We start from the raw sequence: 26,610 nt of genomic DNA on the forward strand, positions 1-26,610 counted from the left end.
AAGCACCATAAAATTACTTTAAACTTTAAATTAATTAAAATTTCTAAATTTGTTCTATATGACATGCACTATGTAAAATTATCATAATTTTAATGGTAAGAAGACTGTGCTATAAAAACCTGTTAATTGGGTAACTGTAAGATCCCCAGCTCTAGTCTATACCATGAAAAACTGTAATAGAACATTCTATGTGATTTTACAGTAAAATGTTTGTAAATGTACAGATTTTGGGAGAGAAAAAGAGTGTTATTTTATAATTTACAGTGAAAAACAAAGACAGCTTACATTTGATGGTTTTTCATTGAAATAACTTTTTTTTTATTAGTTATGCATATGGTTATCAGTTATGTTGTATTATGTTAAATTATGCTGTATTATGTCATATTAGATTACGTATATATATACTGTATATATGTATATATAATATATATATATATATATATATAATATATATATATATATATACACATACATATACATATATATATATATATACACATATATATACACAAATATATATACATACATATATACATATACACTTATATATATACGTATATATATAAATATATACGTATATATATACTTGAAACAAAAAATCTGCTAAATATATATATACATATATATGACATATATATATATATACTGTATATATGTAATGTTATATTCAAAAAACTTGAAACAAAAAATCTGCTAATTTACTTTCATTGTGTTTCAAAGAATCTTGGACATTTTTTCTCCTTTTGTCTTCCACAAAAGATAGAAAGTCACAGAGGCTATGGCATTAGGATGACATAAATGTTATGTTATATACTATGATATACACACACTAAGTAGTCTCCCCAAATGTCCTCACTTCAGCATGATGAGGGCAGATCAGAAGGAGTGGATGGGAAGCAGCACAGAATGACCCAATCCACAGGAAGCTAGTAGTCAAATAACAGCCTGCAGAGAGAGAGCGCATGAAAGCAGATATGTGCTACACAGGGCCACTTAGGCTCTCTAAGATCATTCCTCTCAGGCGATAGCTTTTACCGATCCTGGTTAAATTGGGTCTTTCAGCCACATGCTGGAGAGCAGTTCGATCTCTTGCAGTCTGATCTTAATTCGGCAACCAAAGAAAACAATGGCGGAAAGAGAAAGCAAGCAAGTGAGACCTCTGATATGGGCAGCACCTTCAGAGAAAGTGGAAGTTTAAATAATTGGTTGTTGCTATGACAATTGCCGGTTTTGGTCTGGTTCAGTAGCTTGAAAGAGCCGGGCAATTTGGCGGATGTGTGATATTTCGCTGTTAATATAATGCACTTTATGTCACCCATGAATGCAACAAGTACTTCAGTGGTTTCTCTGAGTAAAATGTTGATTGAATTGGAAGGTCTACAGATTATCACTCTAATTTTCATGCAATTTTCCATGCGAAATCATTCTAATATGCAAATTTGATGCTCAAGAAACATTTCTTATCATCCATGCTGAAAACACAACACATTTTTGCAGTGTATTTTATTATTTTGTTTGTTTATAACATTGTAAAGTCTTTTCAAAACTTTCACTCGGTAGTACATAGTCTATATATACACTATTTACCACAAACTCTCTAGGCTAAGAGGTTTAGCAAGTTCTTTTCTTTTTTATTTCCAGTAAAACCCACTTCTCGCAAAGCTCAAAAGACAATATGGCTCTGAGAATTGGGGTTAATAAAAGCTGGGTGGATGAGATATGAAGATATTTAACTTCTTTGAAGATATTTACCTTCCATCTGCTCTTGCTTTAACTGTGAGTGGATTCATTCCAAGAATATTTGATTTAATTCGTGCCATTAATAGCATCACATTACATATCCTGCAGTGAGACACATGGAATCCATTACATGTGGAAATGACTTATCTTTGAGTGCTTCAACTCTACACTAATAAACTGTCTGTGTGTTTGTGTCTGTGCATTCTTTATATCATTAATGAAAGATACAAGCGCTATCAATTTTATAATTTATTAGAATTTGAAAAATAACAATCTCCGCATGAACCCACTATAATAAATGTCATATTTACCTACTGGTGGCCTTCTGCAAGTAGGAAATGCACAAAATTTAATAAAAGTATCAAACACTAAATTCTAAATTAAAATTCTCTATTTAATGTAGAATTTAGTGTTTGATACATTTTTTTTGTCAATTTCTATATATTTCCAGAAATTGTGAAACAGTGTGTGTGTCAGACTCTGTTCCATGTTTTGTCTGTGTTTTGCTCCTCATGTTGTTTAATCATTCATCCCAGCTGTTTCATATGTCTAATTTCCATTCATCCCAGGTGTGTCTCGTCTTCCCCTCCTCCTGTCAATGTGCTTAAATAGTGTTCCCTGTTTTCAGTTCAGTGTCCGGTATTGCTAAGTCTACATGTGCTACGTGAGTTTTACTTGTTCCCTGTGTACATTAAACTTCTATGGATTGATGTACTCCTCGTCTCCCTCTGTTCCTTGCTCTGCACTCCACTCAGCAGTGCACCCGTGACAATGTGTGTGTGTGTGTGTGTGTGTGTGTGTGTGTGTGTGTGTGTGTGTGTGTGTGTGTGTGTGTGTGTGTGTGTGTGTGTGTGTGTGTGTATATATATATATATATATATATATATATATATATATATATATATATATATATATATATATATATATATATATACACTAGTCGATTTTAGGCAATGTAGACTCTTATTAGGCAATGTAGACAACTAAAGGCTCATTATAATGATTTAAATAGCTTATTAATAAACGTGCTATTAGTCGACTAATGCTTATTAGTATATAATACGCATATATCGCACCTCGACTAATTTTTTCTGTCAACTAAAGCGTTCATTTTAAGCATTAGTCGAGCAGAAGTAGCCAAATGACTACAAACATTATAATGAGCCTTTAGTTGTCTACATTGCCTAATAATCGTTCAAGCACAAGCATAAAGCTTGTCACAGCACACCGGCAGAAGTAGCCAAATGATTATGAATGTGTTAGTGAAAAACAGTAAGGAGACTGCATTAACATTTTAATAATTTGATAAACTAGTGCTTTCTTTGTTCTTGGTTTAAGAGATAAACTCGGCGACACTGACTCATCATCTCTGCAGTAGCGGATGCATCTGTATGCATGTTTCATACGGATTACATAATCTAAGAATATTTGTTTTCCATTTGAATTGGTTCATTTCTAAGTAGATATTTCACTCTCTCTCTATATATTTTTTAATGTCTGTAAGGCAAATATATACAGTGTTTTGGGCTCAAGTTCACAGACCGAGACGGCAGAAAGCACATCCTGTTTGCTTTTATTATTTTACAAAAGCGCATTTTGTTGTTATTGTGAGTGCACACAAATAAACGTAGAGTCTTTACAGATATGAAAGATGTATTACTCTTATCTGTATGAGCAAAAATGATGGAGTAGCCTATTTTAAGAGTAAGCAAGCGCACCGGCGCCTCCATCTGTCCTGCAGCGAGCTACTCTTCAGTTTCCACACTCCACACAGACACTAGTGCACATTTCTCTAGGTTAACATTAGATTGAGCGCCATGTAATGTTGCTAATACTTACATATTTCAGATGATAAGCCATATTTGAGGTTGATGAATGATAGGCGAGTGTTTGGATGTCCTGCCCGATGTAGCCTACTGTATTACCATAGACCAGCCTTTAATGATCTGTCCATCACAAACTGTGTGACTTCGCCTGGGGGATTTTTTTTTTTTATGCGACCAAGCAACTAATAAAATTTTTGTCGACCAAGCCTCTTCTTAACTATTAGGGGCAAACCCTAATATATATATTAGATTAATTCTGTCTTAACTCAAGAGAAAAGTCTTCTGATATACACGCTCCTACACAGTCGCAGTGATGAATGATGTGCGTTCGGGGAGTGAAGAGCATCAGCACTCATTTAAGGTGGTGGGAAGGTTGGGAGAAGATAACTTTTGGATTCAAGGCTTAGCACTTAAAGATTGAGTAAATGATGATTTAATTACACAGAGACAGTTTCCAAAGCTGCTTCAGCTAGATGCTTCCTCCATCCAGCAGCTCTGAGACCAGCTTTCCTTTATCTAAACTTTCACACACCCAAAAAAAAATGTTCCAAATGTGAGTACTGAGTTTCTTGCCAGTGCCCAGCTGGTCTTAGATGTGGTCAGAAGCTCTGGTGCAATTTAAACGGCTCTTTGCTCTGAAGGAACATCATGCTCCATTACATCCAGATCCATTATTTTATTCCAAGACTCTAGTCTCCCCCCACCCTTTTTCTCTCGTTTGTGGAACTGGATGTACTGTAGTAGACATCAATGGGAGGCAGACTGATGGAAAACGTCTGATATGATCAGAAGTACAGAGAGGAACTGCTGGCCGCGCTGTACAGGAGATATCAAGGCGAGGAAGAGAATTAGAGACGAAGAGCATCAGAGAGACAGAGGGTGACCAGAATGAATTGAACAGCAGATAACAGTGACAGGATGGGAATGAGATACTGGAACGTTGATATTTAGAAAACTGAAGAAGAGGAGTCAAAAAATGTCAAGTAAACAGGAATCAAAATGGGTCATATTACTTCAATATAAGCTCCTGATCTTATTACATATGATTCATTGGTTCAAGTTATTTTAATAAAAAGCACAATCCAATCAATTCTGTAGGAATAAGATGTCCCCGTCAATTAAATAAAAAAAAATAAAAAACTATAAAAATCTTTTTACATTAACTTATAAAAATAACGAGTGTTATTTTAGTATTACTTACAGAATATACTATAAGTATTTATAAATATTTTCAACTAGTTTATTTAATTTTAGCTTAAGTTTTAGTAATTTACACACATACACACAAATATATTTATACATAGATATAACTGATTTCATTTTTATTTAACTTAAACCTATTTCATAACATTTTTAATATTATCGCAAATTTGAATTTTATCTTCAATTTACGAGAACAATTTGTAATAGTATTATGCAGAGTTCGCACTACACGATTTTAACCCTGATTTTCATTCGCCGACAGGTTTCGCGAAATCACTGACAAATGCTGAGATCGGAAGCAAATCGGTGCTTTTTCACGCAAGTGACAATCACACAGTGTGAATTATCGAAGACACGATCTGAGAAAATCGCCAACACATCGCCCAAGAAATATTTGGCACCATCAATCAACGTAATTCATAACAAAAAAAAAAATTATTCTCTTTATAACCTTATAACATCTTATCATCTTTTATCCATTATCTTTTATTGGATAAAGTTAACCAATCACCAAATAGCTAGGGATTTGTTTTAAAGCCTAGCTTGTATTTATGCCCAATTTTTTACAATTAAATCAATTCCCACCCCCACATTTTTAAACATCAATTATCACTCAGAAAGAGATCACATAATAAAAATATATATATATAGCTTTTGTCTTTCCGTTTCATGTTGTAAACATGCTCTTGTAAATGATTATGTCCATCAAAATAACATCATAATCTCAACCACATCTTCCAAAATGACTTATTAATACCTAAACCAACTGTCTTCATGCCGTGTGAATAGAGTTGTGCGTGAATTGTCTGCATGTTGATCATTTTCTCCACAAATTCAAACCCTAATCAAATCTGCAGGCTGGCCGTAAGTCTCTCTTTCTCTCTGTTTAATTAAAGCTGTGACAGGAACCAGTGACAGAGGAGGGAGGGTGCAATTTATAAAAGTGACATCTTTCTGCATGCGGCTGAAGGTTGATGTGCTTAGCACTTAGCATAATTAAAAGCGTGAACAGGTAGGAGAGCATTATGGGTGGTGAGGACACACCAGCTGCTGGGGTTATAGATTGAGACCTCAGGCTTTCAGAAAGGCAGGAAGTGGATGAGAACACGCTTCACGGAAGGCCTTGTGAGATGATAGAGCAAAACCACACAACTTATACCATATAAAACAAACTATGCAGATTGACATTAACCTGAAGCTAACTTCAAACAGCAAAGCAATACTTTTTTAAATAAAAATATTTGGAACAGTAATTTAATAGAATTACATTCAATCCCTTTTGCTTTTGTAAAAACTCAACATACAACTAATTCTTCAATAGTCTGACATTAGCAAAAAAATAAATACATAAATAAGTTTGAAACAGTAATGTAATGTGATTAGGTTCCTTGCCTCGGTAATGTATATTCTTATTTGCTTATGTAGCCAAATCTCGACTTACAACTGATTTTCAATTGTCTGAAATTAGCATGTTTCTAAGCTAATGCTAGATAAAAAAAGGCTTTAGAACAGTAATGTAATTACACTATGCCTCTGAAATGAGTTTTCTGCTTAAGCAAACAAAACCCAACTTACAACGGATTTTTCAATAGTTGAATAGTATGAAGGTGAAGCCTAAGTTGCTAACCTAACAGTTTTTTATATATATATATATATTATATATATATATATATATATATATATATATATATATAATATATATATATATATATATGCTTTGGAACAGTAACTTAATTATGATCTTTGCCTCCCAAATATTTTCTTTTTTTCTGCTTGTGTACCCAAAACTCAATTTATAACTGATTTATTTATTATACTGCTAAGCTAATGCTGCAAAAATAATACAATTTTTATAAAATTTATTAGGATTTGGAACAGTAGTTTAACAATGTAATTATTCACTTCTGAAATGAGTTTTCTTTTCTGTTTATGTAACCAAAACTCAACTTAAAACTGATTTTAGTAGCTAAACTAATGCTGCATATTGGGTTAAAAAAAAAAAATCAACTTTTCTTTTTTCTTTTGGAATTTCTTCCAGCTAAGTTTATTTCAATGTTGCAATCTACAAAGTTGTGAATGCCATTTGATGTTGTCTTCAAGAAGCAAAACCACACCGATATTAAAATCAAAATGAATATTCCATATCATGCCAATGATTGAACAGCTCTGTTTTTTTATTCAGGTCCCAGTGTGTCTTGTGGATGTTTTAAATAAGCTCCTGATGTGAAAAGCTGATGAACGTAATAATGGCAAATAATGATGCCAATCGACAATTTCAGACAAGCAATTAATCAAGAAAACACTGTGCAACTGTATTGCTGGCTAAGACTGATTTTGCTTTTCAAGGATGACATATCTGCAGTCGGCACCTCGCTTTAATCATCTACAAGACACAGTTTCTTAGTATTGATTTTGAGGGGGTGGCAGGAGGCAGATGTGGTGCAAACAAGCGAGACATTGAATAACTATCAAATAGAGCCGCACCGATAGAAGCGGAAACTAAAGAGGAGGAAGACTGCTTTTCTGCGGCGGTCTCTTCCTCTCAGGAGAGAGCATCTGTTGCCGTATCAAAGGTTGAGTATCCTACCATCATTGGCTTTTTCATGCTGTTTTTAACAGATGGGATTACTATTTAGTTATGGCTTGACGGGGTGTTTTAAAGCTAAAATTCTGGTATTTATGGAGAGTTCTGTCCATGTCCTAACAGTTTCAGACTCAGAAACCACATGAAAGCAGCATAAAGACAAAAAATGCTACTCATCTTTTTTTAAATAAAAAAAAAAGGTCACAGTGAGGCACTTACAATTGAAGTGAAGGTGAAGCTTATTTTATGAAAGCCTTTACATTCATTATTCATGTTGAAATATGTGTTATTTTAGCTGTAAAGCTGTTTATAGTCATTTTGGTTTTTATAGCATTATACTGTCATGACGACAAAGTAAAATTGGATATAATAATATAGTAAGCATTTTTTTTTGATGTTACCACACATTGCTTGTATCTTGTGCGGTATTACTTCAGTATTACTAAGATACTATTATAGCTATTATATTTTGAATCAGTTTATATTTTTGTATTTTTTCGTTTTAATTATAATAGTTAAAGTTTTAGTAATTTTGTGTTTGTTATTTTGTTTAGCATTTTATTTAAATTTTACTTATTTTAGTACAAGTTAAACTACATTAAAATCAGAAATTAAGTTTTTAATATTTTATTTCAGTTAATGTTTATTTTAACCTTTTTATTTTCATTTTAATAGTTAAGGTATTCGTAATTTTGTGTTTTTATTTTTAGTCATTTTTGTCTTTTTTTCAGTTTTACTTATTTTAGGGTTTAGTATTTTATGTTTAAAGTTTTTAATATTTTATTTTATTTCAGCTAACGTTTATTTTATTTCAAGTAATATTTTTTATGGTTTTAGATTTAGTTATCTTTGATAACTCTGGTGGTTATATAATTGAAAAAGTTAATATTTTATGTTTAAAGTTTTTAATATTCTATTTTATTTCAGCTAAGGTTTATTTTATTTCAAGTAATTTTTTAAAGGTTTTATTTTTAGTTAACTATAATAACCCTGGTTATATTATTTAAAAAAAAAAATTGTATTTTATGTTTAAGCATTGGCCCCATTCACATCCATTGCCAGTTCCTCACTGTAACCTTAATCATTCTTTTTTAAATTATTCATTTAAATTATTCTCCATTTTATTATTAATGGAAATTTATTTTGTGCAAATCAACATTATGCCACAAATCATGTTGAATGAACTGGAATATTCCTTTAAATGCATGTAAGAACAACAACAAAACAGTAGCTTAAAGACCCCATGACATTTATATTTGACAAACAGATACAAAGACAGCAGGAAAAAGTGATTGAGTACAAACTTCTGCGTCACCCCCAACAGAGCAGTCTCTGCAACATTCCTGCCTGAGAGCAATATTCCTCTCAGCTCCCGCTGTCTGGCCCTGATGAGCTCTCAGCGGTGGGGCCAAATAAGACGGCATATAATAAAGCACTGAGGAGGCATGTGTGCTTAAATATAACACTGCATGTGCTGGAGTGAGAAGAGATAAGTTACCAGTGACGATTTCTGTTCCTGTCACACTACATTTGCAGCATGCAGACAATAGACTGGATGATGTACGATGCATGCTTTAATGGAGTTATAATCCTCTGCTGCATTCCCACTAGCATAATATTACTGAGAGCCACAAAAGACTAATGAGACACAAGCAAATCAGAGATTTACTGCTTAGATTTTTACATTTGTTTTATATACTTTTTCATACAGTTTTTTAAATACAGCACAACAACATTCAAAATTTAATATGACTATCACTCATACAACACATCAACATTCAATTTTTTAGCACATTTCACTTATTATATCTTTCAATTTTTATTCACAAAAAAACATTTTCTATAATCCATTTCTTTTTTTATCAAAAAAAAAAATATATTTTTAAAAAATCCCACAAAAAAAATAGAAGATCATTTTAATATCATTCATTTGTCAAGTTATAGGCCATAATATTTTAACAGTATTAAGAACTATTTTAATATCAGTTCAATTTGTCAAGTGTATAGGCCATCAATACTGTTCATTTAACAATTTAAAATCTTCATAAAAAAATAAATTAATATAAAACATAAAAAAAAAAAAAAACACAATAGAAAAATACATAATATATATATATTAATTTATCGGCCATAATATATATATATTTTTAGTTAATCGAATTTTAATATTGTCCTTGTTTTCCGACATAACACATAATTTTTAATTTCTTTAGATAAAATAATATTGAATTTTAATATTATACATTATTTCGGTAAAAGGCCATAACATGAAAATAGATTAAGCATATATAACAATGACCAGAATTTTAAAATTGATTCATACCTAAACACTTTGAAAACTCTTTTGAAAATAATCAAAGTGTCCCGTTTCCTAATTATAAGAAATAAGTAAGTATTTTATACTTTATATAATATAAAACATTTAGGTGGGGCATTGCTACATTTTTTTTTTTTTTTACTTATTTTTTACTTATTACTTTTTTTTTTTAGTTCAAGTCTTATCACTTAGAAGAGTTCAGCACACTTCTTCTCAACAAGCCATATGATCTCAGGTATCATTCATGTCTGTAGCACACATCCATAAATCAAAGTATGCACAATAGTAAGAGAGATGTTTGCTTTAGTCTTAACAAGATCCAATTTAAAAACTGAACAAGCTCTCGACTCTCGAGAAAAAAAACAAAACAAAGCTTTATGAGTAATATCCTGATGGTCTAAATCATCATTTTTCTGCAGTATTTCACATTCTGAGCTGTGAAAGAGTAAATTGACCTTTTCAGTAAAATGCAGTTTACAAGCGCCGCCACTGCCAACATATAAAGGTCTACTAACTTTAATGTTTATGCCACTTTATGAGAAACCTCTCGCAAACAACAGTACACAGAGCCTGGAAATGTCTTCGCCTTAACGCTAATACTTATTAATCCATTTTACGGCGTAGCACTTTCTCTCCGACATTAAGCTTCAGAGGCTTTGCAGTCCGCATCCTGCTCAATAGCTGTGGTTTATGACGGCACTTCATATCGATTTCTGAGGTGAAACTGGAGATTTAATTACAAAAAAATACATTAAGTGTCTTTTTCCAATAACCTGGCCGTCAGAACGGCTGCCTTCCGTGGCCTTGTGGCGTTAACTATTATTGAGCTCATTACAGCAGTGTTTCCGGTCCATTCCGCCCTCTTCAGGAACACGCTGTGGCTGCTTTACAGTTGGAAAGTTTCTAATCAGCCACATTCTAGAACTGACCTCCATGAGATCTGCGGAGTCAGGAGCGCCAGGGCCATCTTTCTTCCTCCAAGCTATTAGTCAAAGTCACGTTAGCCCATATTTCACCTTGTCCTCCAGCAGCTGGCCTGAACAGCAGTCTTCTTTGGAAAAAGGAACGGATGGACGAGCGCAAATCAATTAGTTAATTACAGAGGGAGGTCGGGCTGGATGTGTTTGAAACTGTAATTGTGTTGAACGTCAAATGTGGTTGGGAATAACAGCAGCAGAGTAAACAAATCTTCTCAGGTGTCTCTTTATTTGATAAAATCATACTGTTACATACTGTACTATATTGCAATCCTTTTTAAAACACTTTTCCGTAATGATATGATAACTTTTTTGTTGTTTGTTAGGTTTGACTTTTTTTTTTCAAATGTATCAAATTATTAAATTTTTGTGATGAAACTGATAGAATTGTTCACACTTGTCATTCGTCCATGATATTACTTAACTTATTCATTAATATTAAATATATTTTATTGTTATATTATAAATACTTTTTATTGGTTTAAAAAGTTATGATTTATTCTGTATGGGTTTGGTTAAAATGTATCATATTTCAATTAAAAATAATGTATATAGCCTACTTTAACATATTAATATTAATTATATTTCATTAATATACTGTACTGTAAATACATAAATCTAATACATTTTACAAATTATTTATATCAATTTTCATTTGAAATAGTTGAATGCTATATATATATATATATGTTACACAAAACACCTATTACTATAAATGCAGGTCATGTGTGGATTGTAACGTTACAATGGTAGACATTGTATAGAGACGTTGTGGTCACAATTATGAATATGGGATATAACTGATATTAACTTGTATTTTATTAACTTCATGTGATTTTTACTTATGCCATGTTACCTGTAAATGTGAAAAACTGTTTCCATTGCAGTTTTGCGATGTATTTCTTTTTTTCGATTTGCCTGAAAAACCACCTCATTTGAGAGTAAAACCTTTTTTGCGATATATGGGAGTTTTTAGAAAATTGGCCTGTTTCCAATAGGGGTATTTTCCATTTGCAGTTTCATTTCTTGCAATTTGAAGGGTAATGGAAACACAGCTGATGAGGGATGCACTGTTGAAGCTCATACAGTATTTTAAAAATATGTAACATACTACTGCTGCGCTATTATATAACCTACATCAAACCAAGAGGAGGAGGAGGCCCTCATCAAATCTTTTGGCAAGTCAAAAAAGTGGTAATGCAGCAGAGATGCCCAAGCACTAGCTTTTCACTCCAAAAACAAGAACCTGAGGCAGCAAGCAACTTAAATTTCATCTAAAACACGATTAAGAGACTTTCTGTCCACAAAGATAATGCACTAATTAAATTCAATGCATGCAAAGTAATAACCATTTGAGATAATTCCATTGCCAAGAAAGACGTTTGGAGTCCCAGCAGATGAAAAATGGCAATAAATAAATTACCCACCATTAAATACATTTTGCATATTGACTAGAAATTCGGAAGTGAGCAGTGAGGCACACACTGCAGTACACACCTTCCCTCAACAGGTTACCCAGGCAACAACATGAGAGTTCAGACGGCTGAATGTGGAGGGAGTACAGACAGTATAGATGCACTCATGCCTGACAAATACAACACTAATGATACATTAGAAAGTCCAAACATCACATATGGAGCACAATTCTATTTTGAGGTGGGATGCTTACACACATACACACCATTCTTTTATTTTTTAGATTTTTCTTTTATTAAAAAGTATATTACATTTCTATTTCATTTAACATAAAATGCAGCTATATAGAGCTAAATAGTAGCTAAAATAAAAACTGCAAGTAGTGCAGAATCTGAAATATTTCTTATTAATTTGAAATTTTTTTAATAATTTTATTAAGTTAAAAAATATATAAAATTCTAAAAATCTATAGTCACTTTCAGGTTTAAATTAGATAATGAACTCAAGATTTAAATATAATATAATATAATAGAACATAATATAATATAATATAATATAATATAATATAATATAATATAATATAATATAATATAATATAATATAATATATTATAATATATAAAAAAACTATAAAGGTTAAATATAAAAAATGAAATTATATTATATATAAATTATTAAATGTGACATTACATTTGAGTTACATTTATATTATCTATAAATTGAATATATAAATATTTGTTAATTTTTAAATATAATATATAATACAATATAATAAATAAATAAATATAAAATACATTTTATTTTTGATTAAAATAAACAAATGTGAAATAAATGTAATAATATAATATAATATAATTTATTTCATTTTATACAGAATACAAATATAACTTACACATATAAAATATTATACAATATAATAAAAAATGAATATAAAATACAATTTAATTTAAATTAAAAACAAATATTAAATAATATAATATAATATAATGTTATATAATATAATATATGTAAGTTATGTTTGTAATACATATATCTATTTGTTTAAACTTTACACAAAATATATGATATAATATTATAAATCTAAAATTAAAATATTAAATATTTAAATAATAATATAATATAATATAATATAATATAATATAATATAATATAATATAATATAATATAATATAATATAATAATAAAGTAGATTATATATAATATACATTGCTCAAAAAAATTTAAGGAACACTTTTTAATCTACGAGTCATTTTACGATCGTTTATTATTGTTTCACGTGCGTTTCCCAAAAATGCACTTAAAGCAATCACACGTAGCCATGCTTTAACACTGCACTAGTGTTGTCAAAAGAGCCGGTACTTCGGTACCAAGTCGGTACTAAAAAAACGAAAATGTTACAGTACCAGTTTTTTTTTTTAAGTTCCGGTGGTGCGCCGGTGGTTTTTTTAACCCAGTTCTTGGTGCGCTATCCAAAGGTGCGCAGATGCGCTCTCTTCATAAAAGCAATGAGATGAGGCGACCTCAAAAGGAGGAAACACACCAAACTAACAAAACACTTTAAAGACAGACTCCCAGATCAAATTATAGAGTTTAAGCAGGTGAGTATCACAGTGTTTCCCATACACAGATCTAGCCGTTACCGGGGAAACCTCTCTCTCGCTCTCTACAAGCACCTCCTGCTGGCAGAGAATGAATCTGCATATGCCGCTGTGGGAAACACCACTTCTGTTATGAATACTATGAAATATTTTAATTTGAGTCTCGGATTGAAATGAACGCTAATATTAGAGTAGTTAATCGTTAGCATAAGCGTGGTTAACACTAATATAATGAGCATGAGAATTAAGTTTCTTTATTAACTATTCAATGCTCCTATAACTTTTATTAGGGTAAAAAAAAACTGGATGACATGATGATATTTACTATTTTTTACTTAGGCTTACGAAGCTTTTGGGAAACGCAGCCCTGTCAGTTAAGTAGCAGAGGGGGTTGTTAATTAGTTTCAGCAGCTTTGGTGTTAAATGAAATGAACATCAGGTGCACTAGATGGGCAATGAGATGACCCCCAAAACATGAATAGTTTTACAGGTGGAGGCCACTGACATTTTTTTCCCTTACTCATCTTTTCTGACTGTTTTTCACTAGTTTTGCATTTGGATAGGGTCAGTGTCAGTACTGGTAGCATGAGGCGATACCTGGACCCTACAGAGGTGGCACAGGAAGCCCAATTCCTCCAGGATGGCACATCGATATGTGCCATTGCCAGAGGGTTTGCTGTGTCTCGCAGCACAGTCTCAAGAGCATGTAGGAGATTCCAGGAGACAGGCAGTTACTCTAGGAGAGCTGGACAGGGCAGTAGAAGGTCCTTTAACCCATCAGCAGGACCTGTATCTGCTCCTTTGTGTGCAAGGAGGAACAGGATGAGCACTGGCAGAGCCCTTCAAAATGACCTCCAGCAGGCCACTGGGGTGAATGTCTCTGACCAAACAAACAGAAATAGACTTCATGAGGGTGGCCTGAGGGCCCGACATCCTCTAGATGCTCACTGCCCGGCAACGTGGAGCTTGACTGGCATTTCCCACTGAACACCAGAATTGGCAGGTCTGCCACTGGCACCCAGTGCTTAACACAGATGAGAGCAGGTTTACCCTGATCCCATGTGACAGACGTGAAAGGGTCTGGAGAAGCTGTGGAGAACATTATGCTGCATTGATAGGCATGACCGTTTTGGTGGTGGGTCAGTGATGCTCTGGGGAGGCATATCCATGGAGGAACGCACAGACCTCTAGAGGCTAGACGATGGCAACTCCTGGTCTCATGTGGTGAGAGTATGCAGGCAGTTCCTGTAGGATGAAGGAATTGATCACTGAATGGCCCCCATGTTCGCCTAACCTAAATCCAAAATAACACCTCTGGGACATTATGTTTCGGTCCATCCGACGCCGCCAGGTTACACCTCAGACTGTCCAGAAGCTAATGGTGCCCTGGTCCAGATCTGTGAGGAAATAACCCAGGACACCAATCGTCGTCTCATTAGGAGCATGCCCCGATGTTGTCAGGCATGCATATAAGCACGTGGGGCCATACAAACTACTGAGTACCATTTTAAGTTGCTGCAATGAAATTTCAGCAAAAGGCTGCTGGATAATTTTTTCACTTTGATTGTCGGGGTGTCTTTGAATTCAGCCCTCTATAGGTTGATAATTTTCATTTCCATCAAACGATGTGGCATCCTTTTGCTCCTAACACATTACCCAGTCCGTATCTGTATAGATTTCCAGCATGATAGTTTTGCCCATTGAGATCTGATGTGTTTTCAAAGTGTTCCTTTAATTTTTTTGAGCACTGTATGTCAATGAACAGAAAAAAGTATTTGTTTATATGGCATCTGCACAAGACATTTTTGGACCCTACTGTCATAAGGATGATGATGGAAACCATCATGTCTGCTAAAATGCATGATCCCTCATTTAGCTTTCCAAATTTTGCCTCTCCTCCCAGGCTTGAGCTAAATATGGAAATGGGTTAACTCTACCTGGAGGGCCATTGTCACTGCTTCAGGCATCCAAATTAGGATGGCAAGTTGGCTAAACGTTCAGCACCACTTGTGGATTGGATTGCGGTCATGATTGCATAATGGAGCAGGTGGATTCTGTGGCTTCATTTGTTTCCATGGGGATCTCTTTAGCACTGCAAACAACAGCAGAAGCGCCGCTAGCCGCTGACACCACACGTCTTTAGCATGGAGAATCACTGGCACCAAGAAATGACTCCTGCCACTGGCATTAGCCCTAAGCAGAGACCACCTATAGTCATAATGAAATCCAGAGCCCACAGATGTGTGTTGGCTAATAACGCTTTATAAATATCTGGGTCTAGGCGGCAGGAGAGCATTCTGCATTCTTAAGACGGCATGAGAGTTGTATAGTTCATTTCTCTCTCGTACACACGGTCTTTTTAGACAGGTTAGGATTGGAAAAAAAGGCTCTAAGCTATATTTTAGTGCAGAGAAAATGTCTTTGGGAGTAAAAGAAACATCAATCTTTATCCAAGTCTCTGGATAGGGAGTTTTTTTTCTTTCTTTTTTTCTGAGATAGGTGTGAGGTAATGACAGAAGAAGATGGTGCAAACTCACACAGATAGAAAGTCTGCTGATGCACAAGAAAGACTCAGTAACAAGCACTTAATGGCTGGACTTCTGAGATGTAGTCATTTTTACTTGTAGTAATTTTATACCCATAGCCTATCACTATTTTCACTGTCCACACAGCCAAAAAAATAAATAAATTAATTAAAAAAAGAGAGAAAGAGAGAGATAAAATTTTTACAAATATTTTAAATGCTTTGAAAAAAAGTCATTAAATTTCAAATAACAAACTTATATTACGACAAAATAGTCTAAATTAAATATTGAGAATAAAAACATTAAATTACGAGAAAAAAACATAACATTTTGAGAAAAAAATACGTTCAATTTCAAGAAAAAAAGTTGAAAATGTTGAGAAAAAACGCATTAAATTTCAAGAAAAAAAGTTGAAGTAAAAAAAATATTGAGAATAAACTTGTTAAATTACAAGAAAAAAAGTTGTTAAATTTCGAGAAAAAAACTTTCAATAAAATGTTGAGAAAAACTAATTAAATTACGTGGAAATTAACTGCCTAATGATTGTTTAATAATAACGTATTAATTGGGTAGGTTTAGTGTTACTACAGTAAATCTTTTGTAGATATTAATTTTTGGATTGAAAAGTATTTACAGTAACTGACTGACTGTTTCTCCTTCCTTCCTCCCCAGTCATTTTTATAAAGAAAGCCATCTCTCATTCATCTTTAAACTAAACTAAATCAAATCACCATTACATTACACCCGACCTCAGAACGAATCCCAACTTGAGGACCTTTCCCGATCCCGCCACCCATCTCTCTCCCACTTCTCTTTCTGTCAAATCTACACTGCTCTTTACTAATAAAGTTTGAAATGCTGAAAATAAATATTTTAAAAAAAAATCACTGATTTGTGTGATCACTGATTGTGAGATAGGACAAGTGTCACATTGTGTCACACTGGACAGCACCATCCCACCAGACTTACTGTCGAGCCCTGTTCTTCTTCCTTCGTATTAATCTCAGAGCTTGTGAAAATATGAATAGTCTCTAAACGTCCCAAATTTTCCAAACCAAAAGGTCTGAAAAGCACGGAAATGAATTCGGGAATTCATTAAAATCCCCGCTATCTCTCGGCCTTAACCTCTATTGTGGCCGTCTAAGAGCAGCTGGTAATTCCCCTAAAGAATATCTTTCTTATTAGAAGCTTAGCATGTTGACACATTGTCTTAATCTGCCACGGCCGGCACCCGGCTCCCTGGCGCTCATTAGCATGGCTCCTCTGAAGCGCTGACCTCCCGAGTGTGACAGGGAATTTAATACCAGCCGCCATTGGGGAAATGAATTGTAACACTCCTGATACTGATAATAAAGTGAACAGTAGGTGAGCAGAGGAGCGCAAACGGCTGGAGCGGAGTGAATGGCTGTGACCTGACTGTAATGAGTCTTCTCCAACTGCTGAGGGACAGAAATATGTTGCTGCCATGGTGGTGGCTGCGCTGCATTGTGATGACACAGCTGTTTGTGCTCCGAAGCAAACGTGACTCGTGCAATTCCACACACACTTTCACCAGGAGCAATGACTTTGCTGCTTTTTTCACCCCAGCTTTGATATGCAAACTATAGAATAACAAAGAGGTGAAAACATTATAAAGCAGAACAAATCTTAAAATAACCTAGGATCTTCTACAGCTTAAAAAATGTTTTCAATAGCTATTCAAATTTTTTTACAATTAAATTCAATTTAGATTCAAATACTGTACATTCAATTACATTTTAATCCAAATTGGATTATTAAAAATCTAATAAGAATAATGATTCAATAAAATAAAATAAACCTAAATAGAATATTTTTTTTCCAAGTATAATTGAATTTAATATATTAGTTAATACATTCAATTACATTTTAATTAAATTTGATTTTGTAATCCAATTCTGATTACAAATCTAGTGAGAATAAATATTAAATCATATTAAAATATAAAAAAGGAAAAAAAAGTTTTAATTTATTTAATTATTTTTTGATAATTTAAATTTTAATGAAATTTCTAAATAAAATAAAAAAATCTTCAATCTACATAAATCTGAACTGTTTTATTTAAATTATTAATTAAAAATACATTTAAATTTAAAAGTTTAATATAAATATGAATTCAAACTTAAATATCAAAATAAAGACAAAATACTAAACAGAATAAAAAACATTTTCAATCTATATAATAAGTAAATAGTATTTAAATTTTTTATTTAAAATTATATTCAGTTACATTTTATTCTAACTTTAATTATTAAATTCTAATTTAAAAATAAACATTAAACAAAAAAAAAATATCAAAAAAAAAAAAAAAACTAAAAAATTAAAAAAATTATATAAAAAAAAAAACAATAAAAAAAAATTTTTTTTTAATTAAAATGACACTCAAATACATTTTAATCTAACTTTCATTAGTAAAAACTAATAAAAGTATATTAGATAATAAACATTTCAAAATAAAGAAAAAATCTAAATAGGAATATTTTTACTGTACTGATATTATATTTCTAAATTAAACAAATTTTTAAAAACTAATTTTGTATAGTATACAATATAATACAATATAATAAAACACAAATTTAAAATATTTTTTCAAAAATAGTATATGTAATATATAATAATATAATAACTTAAATGTAATGTAATATATATGTATCAAAGGAAACAGAGAGAAAAAGGTATTAAGAATAAGTAAGCTACCCCTTGACATCTTTTAAGACAAATTTCCCATCTGCTACATCCAGATCTTCCAGCTTTATTATGTCCTGAATATGTCAAGGGACTAACATCTCCCACTGATGTGGGCAGAGCACAGTTCATGCAGGAGACGAGGGGAACGTACAATGCCAGTGCTAATTCATTTTAGAGGAGGCATCCTATTGGCGGTAAGTGCCAGGGAAGCCTCTTTGATGTTTGTCCAGAAAGAGATATCTGCTCCAATCACAGACTAAATATTCACAAGGCATGATGACAGACCACTAACAGCTATGTTTGCAACTATAGATATATTTACATGAGTGTGGCTAATGTAGTTTTCGTTTGAGATTAAAAATTATATAATAAATCACATTAAATAGGGCACTGCAGAAGTCTCTGTATTGTTAAGAGAAGCTCTAAGATGTAAAAACAGCTGCAGAGGTAGACCGTCTCCACAGCAACACGTGCTTTAGATAATTACTCAAAAAAAAACAGTCAAATTAAAACACTGGGTTGATTTAGACTCAAATAAAATAAAAAAAATACAATAAAATAAAAAAAATATATTTTACATTATCATTACATTTGATTTTTATATAAATAATATACTTCTCAAGGAATTATAAAATTAAACTAAATCAAATGAAATATTTTAATATATATATATATATATATAGATATATATATATATATATATATATATATAATATATATATATATAATATATATAAGTATATATAATATGTTTCTATACCCCTTGACATCTGTAAGATTAATTTCCCATCTGCTACATTCAGATAAACATTAAAAACAAATAAATAATATACTTCTCAAGGAATTATAAAATTAAACTAAATCAAATGAAATATTTTAAAAACAGTGTGATGCAATAAATAAATAGAAGAGATAAAAGCTGTTTCTTTCTACACTGACAGAGATTAAGGCTCAGAAAGTGCTCAAGGCACATTGGACACAAATGCTTCCAGCTAAGTGAACTTGGAAGAGCATCAGTGTTTGCTTCTAAATCGCTGCTATACTCGCATTCCTTGATTTCTATTTTTTCATATTCTCTGCATGCATTGCAGATTCAACAAACAAAGAGAACCACCAAATCCGGCACGCACAACTAACAAATGGAATAAATCATCTTTTACAAGTGCAGCCAAAGCTTTTCCTGCTAAGGATGATGGACGCTTGACCTCCGATTTAATTGGTGAAGCTGTTCGGAGGAGAAAATGAGTTTCAGAGTTCCCTGGATGAACAGAGAGCGCTTGCCTCCAGCTTCTGCAAATTAAACATCTGTGAGCGATTCCTCCACTGATAATTTCATTTTCTGGCCAAAAGGGGAAGGTTCATCTTGCGGTTCAGACTAAAAGGAGAAAAATTACAATAACGATGATCCACGTTTTAAATATTTATAAGATCTAACTGCAAAGGAAAGTAGTTTCACGTTATTTAAAGGAACTGTAACTGTTTAAATTTCCTTGAAACGTTCATTTCTAACCGCTCTGATGTGACAGTTATCATCTGATTTAATGGCACAGATAGCCTCACAGATAACGTCTCCGTTGAAGCAATGATGAGTTAAGGCATCAAAAAAACGGAGGGCAATAAATGATACCAATCTTTATGCCACAAAAATCAAGGGCTGACACAAGAATGATATTAAGCCTCATGCTGAGTACAATACAGCATGGCTTGTAAAGTGGCCATCAGGATCTAAAGCAGGACAAAATCATGTTATCTATAAATGTAATATAGCTTATAGCGCCATAAGCCACATTTCCGATACTGTTCAGGAAAACAGGTATTATCTGGGGGGGGGGGGGGGGGTAGGGGGGGGGGGGGTATGGGGGGGAGGGGGGTAATGGTAATAATCTTGATTTTTTGTTTTTTGCTGGTTAAACTGGACAAAACAAAGCAAAAATTTTAAATGTAAATTATAATAAAAAATTTTAATTATTAGTATTATTATTACTACTACTATTATCATCAAAACATAAGGTTTCATTAACATTAAAGTTTATTGATATAAAAGTTTAAATTGCTATAATAGGTTGTTACTAAAATTATTTTACCATTAATACATGAATAGTAACAGCATTAATTATAATTATTATTTATAATTCAATTGCCAAAGAGATAGCATAAATGTGTTTACACAATGATAATTTCAACACTTGTACAATTTGTCCAATTTTTATTAACAACAACAATAATAATAATAAATAATAATTATTATTATTATTAATTATTATTCAATTTAAAAAGAGGTAGCATTTACAGAAAGATAATTTCAACACTTGTACAATTGTTACAGTTTTTCTTCTTTTTGTTATTGTTAATAACATTATTAATAATTGTATTATTACTATTAATAAAGCATGATATATTATATATTATTAGTACCCATGATAACTTTTCTGTGCTAATTAAATATTTTTGCATTGGTATTTTATCAAACCCATGGTTATTAATAATAATAATAATTATAATATAATAAAATTAATTTTTGTGTCATATTTTAAAACTACAATGTAATTACACAAGGATATATGCAAGACTGGTCAGATTTAGTGTGTGGCAGTTCTGTTAACTGGCCCAAACCTCCCTCACACTGGCTCCTGACCTTCCTCAAAGTCCTTTCCTATAGGTTTCAGAAGGTTTTCACATGCAATTATTTTTTTTTTTAACCTAAAAAACCCCCCCCAAAAAAACACACAACCGGTTTCTAGACTAAAGAGACCCACCAACATGACCCACCTACATTGAGTTTGCCACCATGTCTTTCTGTCCACCACATTAACAACCAAGCAGGTTGTCAGGTTGCTGCTACTAAAAGCACAGAAGGCTCGGTTCACCTCAAACCCTGAGCTGAATGCCAAATTTCCCGAATGCGGGTCGGGCTCCACGAAAACTCTCCGAGGATGCCTGAGCTGAACTGGTTTCCATGTAGAGGGCTAATTACTCTCATAACCCAATCCAGTTCCAATAAAATCCCATTTTCTGCCCAGCACACTTCAAAGCGGCTCGGAAAAGAGTGGGAAAATTGACAGGCATGCTGTAAATCAATGGACATTTATCTGCTCTTTTTGTCCTCTATCAATGCTTCCAGTCAGAACAACTATTTGTATTTCCTACGCTTCCTTTGCGACCTGTGGTTATTTGTAAAATGTTTGGAAATTTTCAAAAGGACAAAAGGTTTAGGCACTCTAAATTTTGCGCCGCCGTTTCCTCTTAGTCACAGATGCACAGACCTGACTTTTGACCAAATAATCCTGTGAAGGACTAGTTTTCAGATTGCTCTAAATGTCAATTCATAAAATCGTCAAGTTTGTCCCTGTTTACACTGAAAGCATGACAAAATGTTTTCTGTGTGCATAAAACACCCTGACAGAGCCTCGTCCCCATCGACTGCTGTCTGAAGATGAGGAATGTTCTCTAAATAAGATATATTACTCTGTGGGCTCAGAGATCTCCTTAGACAACGTTTGAAATGAGATCCAATTATATCTGCTTTTGATCCACACAGCCAGAGGAAAACAAAACTCTTGCAACTGCATAAAAACATTCAGATTGAACTGCACGCAGAAATGTCTGATTTGATTCCTAATTTGATTTAGACTGTTTTGTGCCAATTCACATGGTCATGTGATCTACATATGTTTAAACATGGTTAAGAAATATAAAAACGTAAAAAGGAATAGCTCACTCATTTTTGTGAAACACAAAAGAAGAATTTTGATTTTTTTTTATAGAACAACAAAAAGACACAACAGAAGTATCATAAAAGAAGTCTAAAAATGACTTCTGAAGGCTAAAATCACACTGGTTTTTACATAATTCAACCTTTTAATTGAATAATGACCTAATTTTACTTGTATAACTATAAGAACCTCACAACGGGACTTCACATGAAATATAGATATGTGAAAAACTACTTTTATGTTTGTTTGTTTTTTGGCTTGACACGCAAGGTCACTATTAAAATATAGATACAATTAAATATTAATATTATTAATAACAATAATAATGGATACAAGCTTCATTTACTAGCTCATCCAAAACACTAGGATTTCCCTTGGCAATACATCACATTCCATTACAAAGTGTATAAAAGCCTAATGTTATATGGGCCTTGAATAAGCCTTAAACAATCAAAGTCAGGAGTGTTAGCATGCATTGCTACTGTAGCGTTCCCCCTCAGAATAGTTTAACAAAGGATGAACATCATGTTCCCAGCGCAGTCGATTCCCAGCAGGGGAAGAGTGCCATCTTTGGGTAATGATAGAGTGAATCTGCCTTGCCACGCTCTCAACATTGTTCCCAATTCAAGGATTTATATAACTAAATAAACAGTATATCAATTTAAAGCTGAAATGTGTACTTTTTCTGTAAAAAAAAAAAAAAAAAAAAAAAAAAAAAAAAACTTAATGCTATTCCAGATTAAAAATGATAAATAAGACACTACAACTTCAAGGTGTTTTGAAAACACTACTCTGTTTGTTTGAGAATTCTGCCCAGCCTGGCATAGCAACAGTGGCTCAGCCAATGATGTGAGTTTGGGGGAGGAGTCATCAGTTTGTTTGACCAATGACAGACAGAGGCAGTGCTCTAAAAACCTTCTTGAGAACAGTTATTATTTTTGTTTCATTCAGTACTGCTAGTGGCAATAAAAATGACAGAAAAAGGTAAGATGCTTTAAACCGAATAATTTAGTAACTGATAATGGCTTGTTTGAAGGTTTCTACTTCATTAATTCATGTTAAACTCTCTGCTCAGGATACAGGCCAACAGAGTAATGTTTTAAATGTGATAAACATCCTGTGGCAGCATTACAATCACAGTATCAAAACCTCATTTGAACAGCTAACGGCGCTGAGCCCATCTACTGGTCTATCAAACATACAAAGCCAAAGAACACAGCAGGGTGAGTGTTTGATCGAGGAGTTGGATGAAATAAATGCTTTCTTTCCCCCTGGTGCTTCAAAATACAGACCATACCGTAAAAGTGAACAGAAGTTACCTAACTAGATTTTAGATGATTGCCTCCACAGGGCCTGTGTCAAAAGGCCTTTGGTGTTGAGCACCACATTATAGTATATCAGACGATTGCGTCCATACCAATTACTTGCAATGACAGTAGTGGGCTCATTATCCCGAGGAGGATTCCTCTTGAGTTAGTGTACTCAGAGCAGCTGGGTTTAAGGTCAAGGAGATCTGTGGCAGATTAGAGAGGGACCAAAATGGTCCAATTAGCAATTCTGAGTGCTACAGATGTCTTTATCTGGATGGAGATTATCTAAGTGGCAATTTTCTGAGTGGCTATTTTTCATCAAAGATTTGAAAACATGAGTGAATGCGAGGACGGGTATGACACCCGTGAAACAGCAGAGGTCTACAGGCTCAACCGTTTGACATCAACATATCGGTCTGTCACAAAAACATAATATCGGTCAAATTTCAACTAATAGACTGACTTTTCAGACATTTTAGACCATTTTATAGGATTTCGCCAGAGCTGAGGTGCAAAAATTAAGATTTATGCTAGAACTGCATCAATTTCAGTCAACAAAATAAGAATAATAATTTTGGTGTTGCAGCCGAAAACCAATAAGTGGCATAAAAATTGAACTGAAGATTATAGTCAACATTTTTATTAAATTTTTAATAACAAAGTCAAATATACATATAAATATACAATATTATATTGTGCAATATGAACAATAGATAAATTAATTTTGAGATTTGGTAAACATTAAATTTAACTGCGTTATTAAATTTTTAACATCATTAAAGGTGAAGATTAAGAATCACATGTAAAGATCGAAATAATTGAAAGATTCTAATTAAATTACAAAATCGCTAATTAATCAATAATCAACATATACTTAAACATGCTCCAATATTAAAATTCAAGCCAATTTTGATAAGCCGATAATTACTGCCATGGACAATAACCGTTAAATGACCCATTTTAAAAACTATAAGCTATTTTATCTAAATAAATGTAAACTAAAATCAGTCATTTTAAATACTACAAGTGATTTTTGGCATCACAATGTTATCATGTACATTATGATAAATGGATATTTATTTTGAGACATGCTAAACATTACATTTTCCAATGCTATTAAATTATTAGTGTTTTTAAATATGTCTATACTTAAAGACTTTAAGTGATATTAGAAGATGGCCACATCATTGATACCAATAAATTCAAAAGATCTCTAATATTGCCTGTTAACCGATATATTGTGCATCCCTAACTGTACAGCATCTCTACTTTACACCACACCACAACTGCACACAATACAATAAAACACACAAAAAAAGTGTTTTTTTCAGTCACTTGGTTTCTAGAGTGTTGTGGCTCTGCCCACAGCGTAAGGTCACATAGCACAAAATACGACTTAAAAGCGGCTACTCACAGAACTGACACAATGTCCCCTCGGTGTACTTGGTAGTTCCTCACACTCCAGCGGTTGAGCAGCACAACATCAGGTGACGACCCTCCATCTGGGTTTAAGGACGGCTGGGAAAGATTCAAACCACATGAGTCAACATGCTTCATAAATTCTAGACTCTGGAAAAGTTAGAGACGACTTTTCTTTTTGGTCTGTGATTTATTGCTTTAATCCTCCATACCACACAAACTTCCCAAACTACTAAGCCAACTCTAAGAATAAACTCAGCAACTTTGCTTTAATTTTGCTCTGGAAGAGAGCCTCTGTTCTTCATTCAGCCTTTCGACTGACGACATCCTAAGGGTAAAAATAACGTCATACAAGTTAACTTCGAAATAGAATTTTTTAAGACTATTTGTTTTCCTCTTAACTCTTTTGTGGTGGTATATCAAACAACTTGAGTGTGACGAACCTTCTCAAGCATGCAAGTTGTCGACTGACTTGATACACAGGCCTCCAATGAATCATTAAGGGAGATCTCGATGAGCCATTTCACGCTTGCTGGGATAATTGACAGAAATATCTCTTATCTGTCCTTCTAAAATAAATATCCCAACGAGCGTTCCCGCCTAGAGAATTTATCTGTCACAGCTGGGCGCTCTATCTTTTTATTCAGACACATTTTCTCATTCTGCATTGGCGTCAGCTTTCAGCATTGTCCATGGAGTGACTTATTTGGATTCAAAGGCCGTGGATGTACCGGGAAAAGCCATTAGCAAATATATAACACTATAAGCCCAGTCAGAAAACTGGACTCTGAAAAGAAAACAACAACACCGTTTTGGTTAGTTAGTGTTCATTAGGTACATAATGAACCATTACTTCTGTTTGGCGTTTGGTTTATTCAGACGCTTTTCTCTCATTATTATTGGAGGTGTCTTTCATCACGGTCTTAGCGCTATTAGTGCAATGCTTAGCAAATTTGGATTGATGCAAAGTCCTAAAATAAGTAAAAGGTTATTAATGTTTAAATAGAAGTATAAATAATTTGCATTTATTTTGACGGTAATACAAAAATCAAGCAACATTGTGAATATGGTGATTTTAAGGTGTTTTGTATTTACTATTAAGTTTACTAAACTGCCATTAAACTACACTGTAAGAATTAAATCTGTAAAATAACAGAAAAAGCACTGGCAGCTCATTAGTGGGACAGTATCCATTAAGTTTATGGACCTGTCCGCTAACTCTAAGACACAACGCAATGCAGTGTAAAGTTCAAAATACAGGCAAAACATCTGTAAAA

At 33.1% G+C, this 26,610-nt stretch overlaps 1 protein-coding gene across 2 annotated transcripts in view; it reads right to left on the reverse strand.

Annotated features, from left to right (window-relative positions):
* The window catches only part of immp2l (inner mitochondrial membrane peptidase subunit 2), a 76,599-nt gene that overhangs the window by 43,727 nt on the left and 6,262 nt on the right, over positions 1 to 26,610 (reverse strand). For both annotated transcript variants that reach the window (XM_042752571.1, XM_042752570.1), the window contains exon 3: positions 25,329 to 25,432. In XM_042752571.1, coding sequence (XP_042608505.1) covers positions 25,329 to 25,432 — 104 coding nt within the window. The remainder of the gene's footprint in view (positions 1 to 25,328; positions 25,433 to 26,610) is intronic.

This window comes from Cyprinus carpio, chromosome B25, assembly GCF_018340385.1.
Source record: "Cyprinus carpio isolate SPL01 chromosome B25, ASM1834038v1, whole genome shotgun sequence".
NCBI classification, from domain to species: domain Eukaryota; kingdom Metazoa; phylum Chordata; class Actinopteri; order Cypriniformes; family Cyprinidae; genus Cyprinus; species Cyprinus carpio.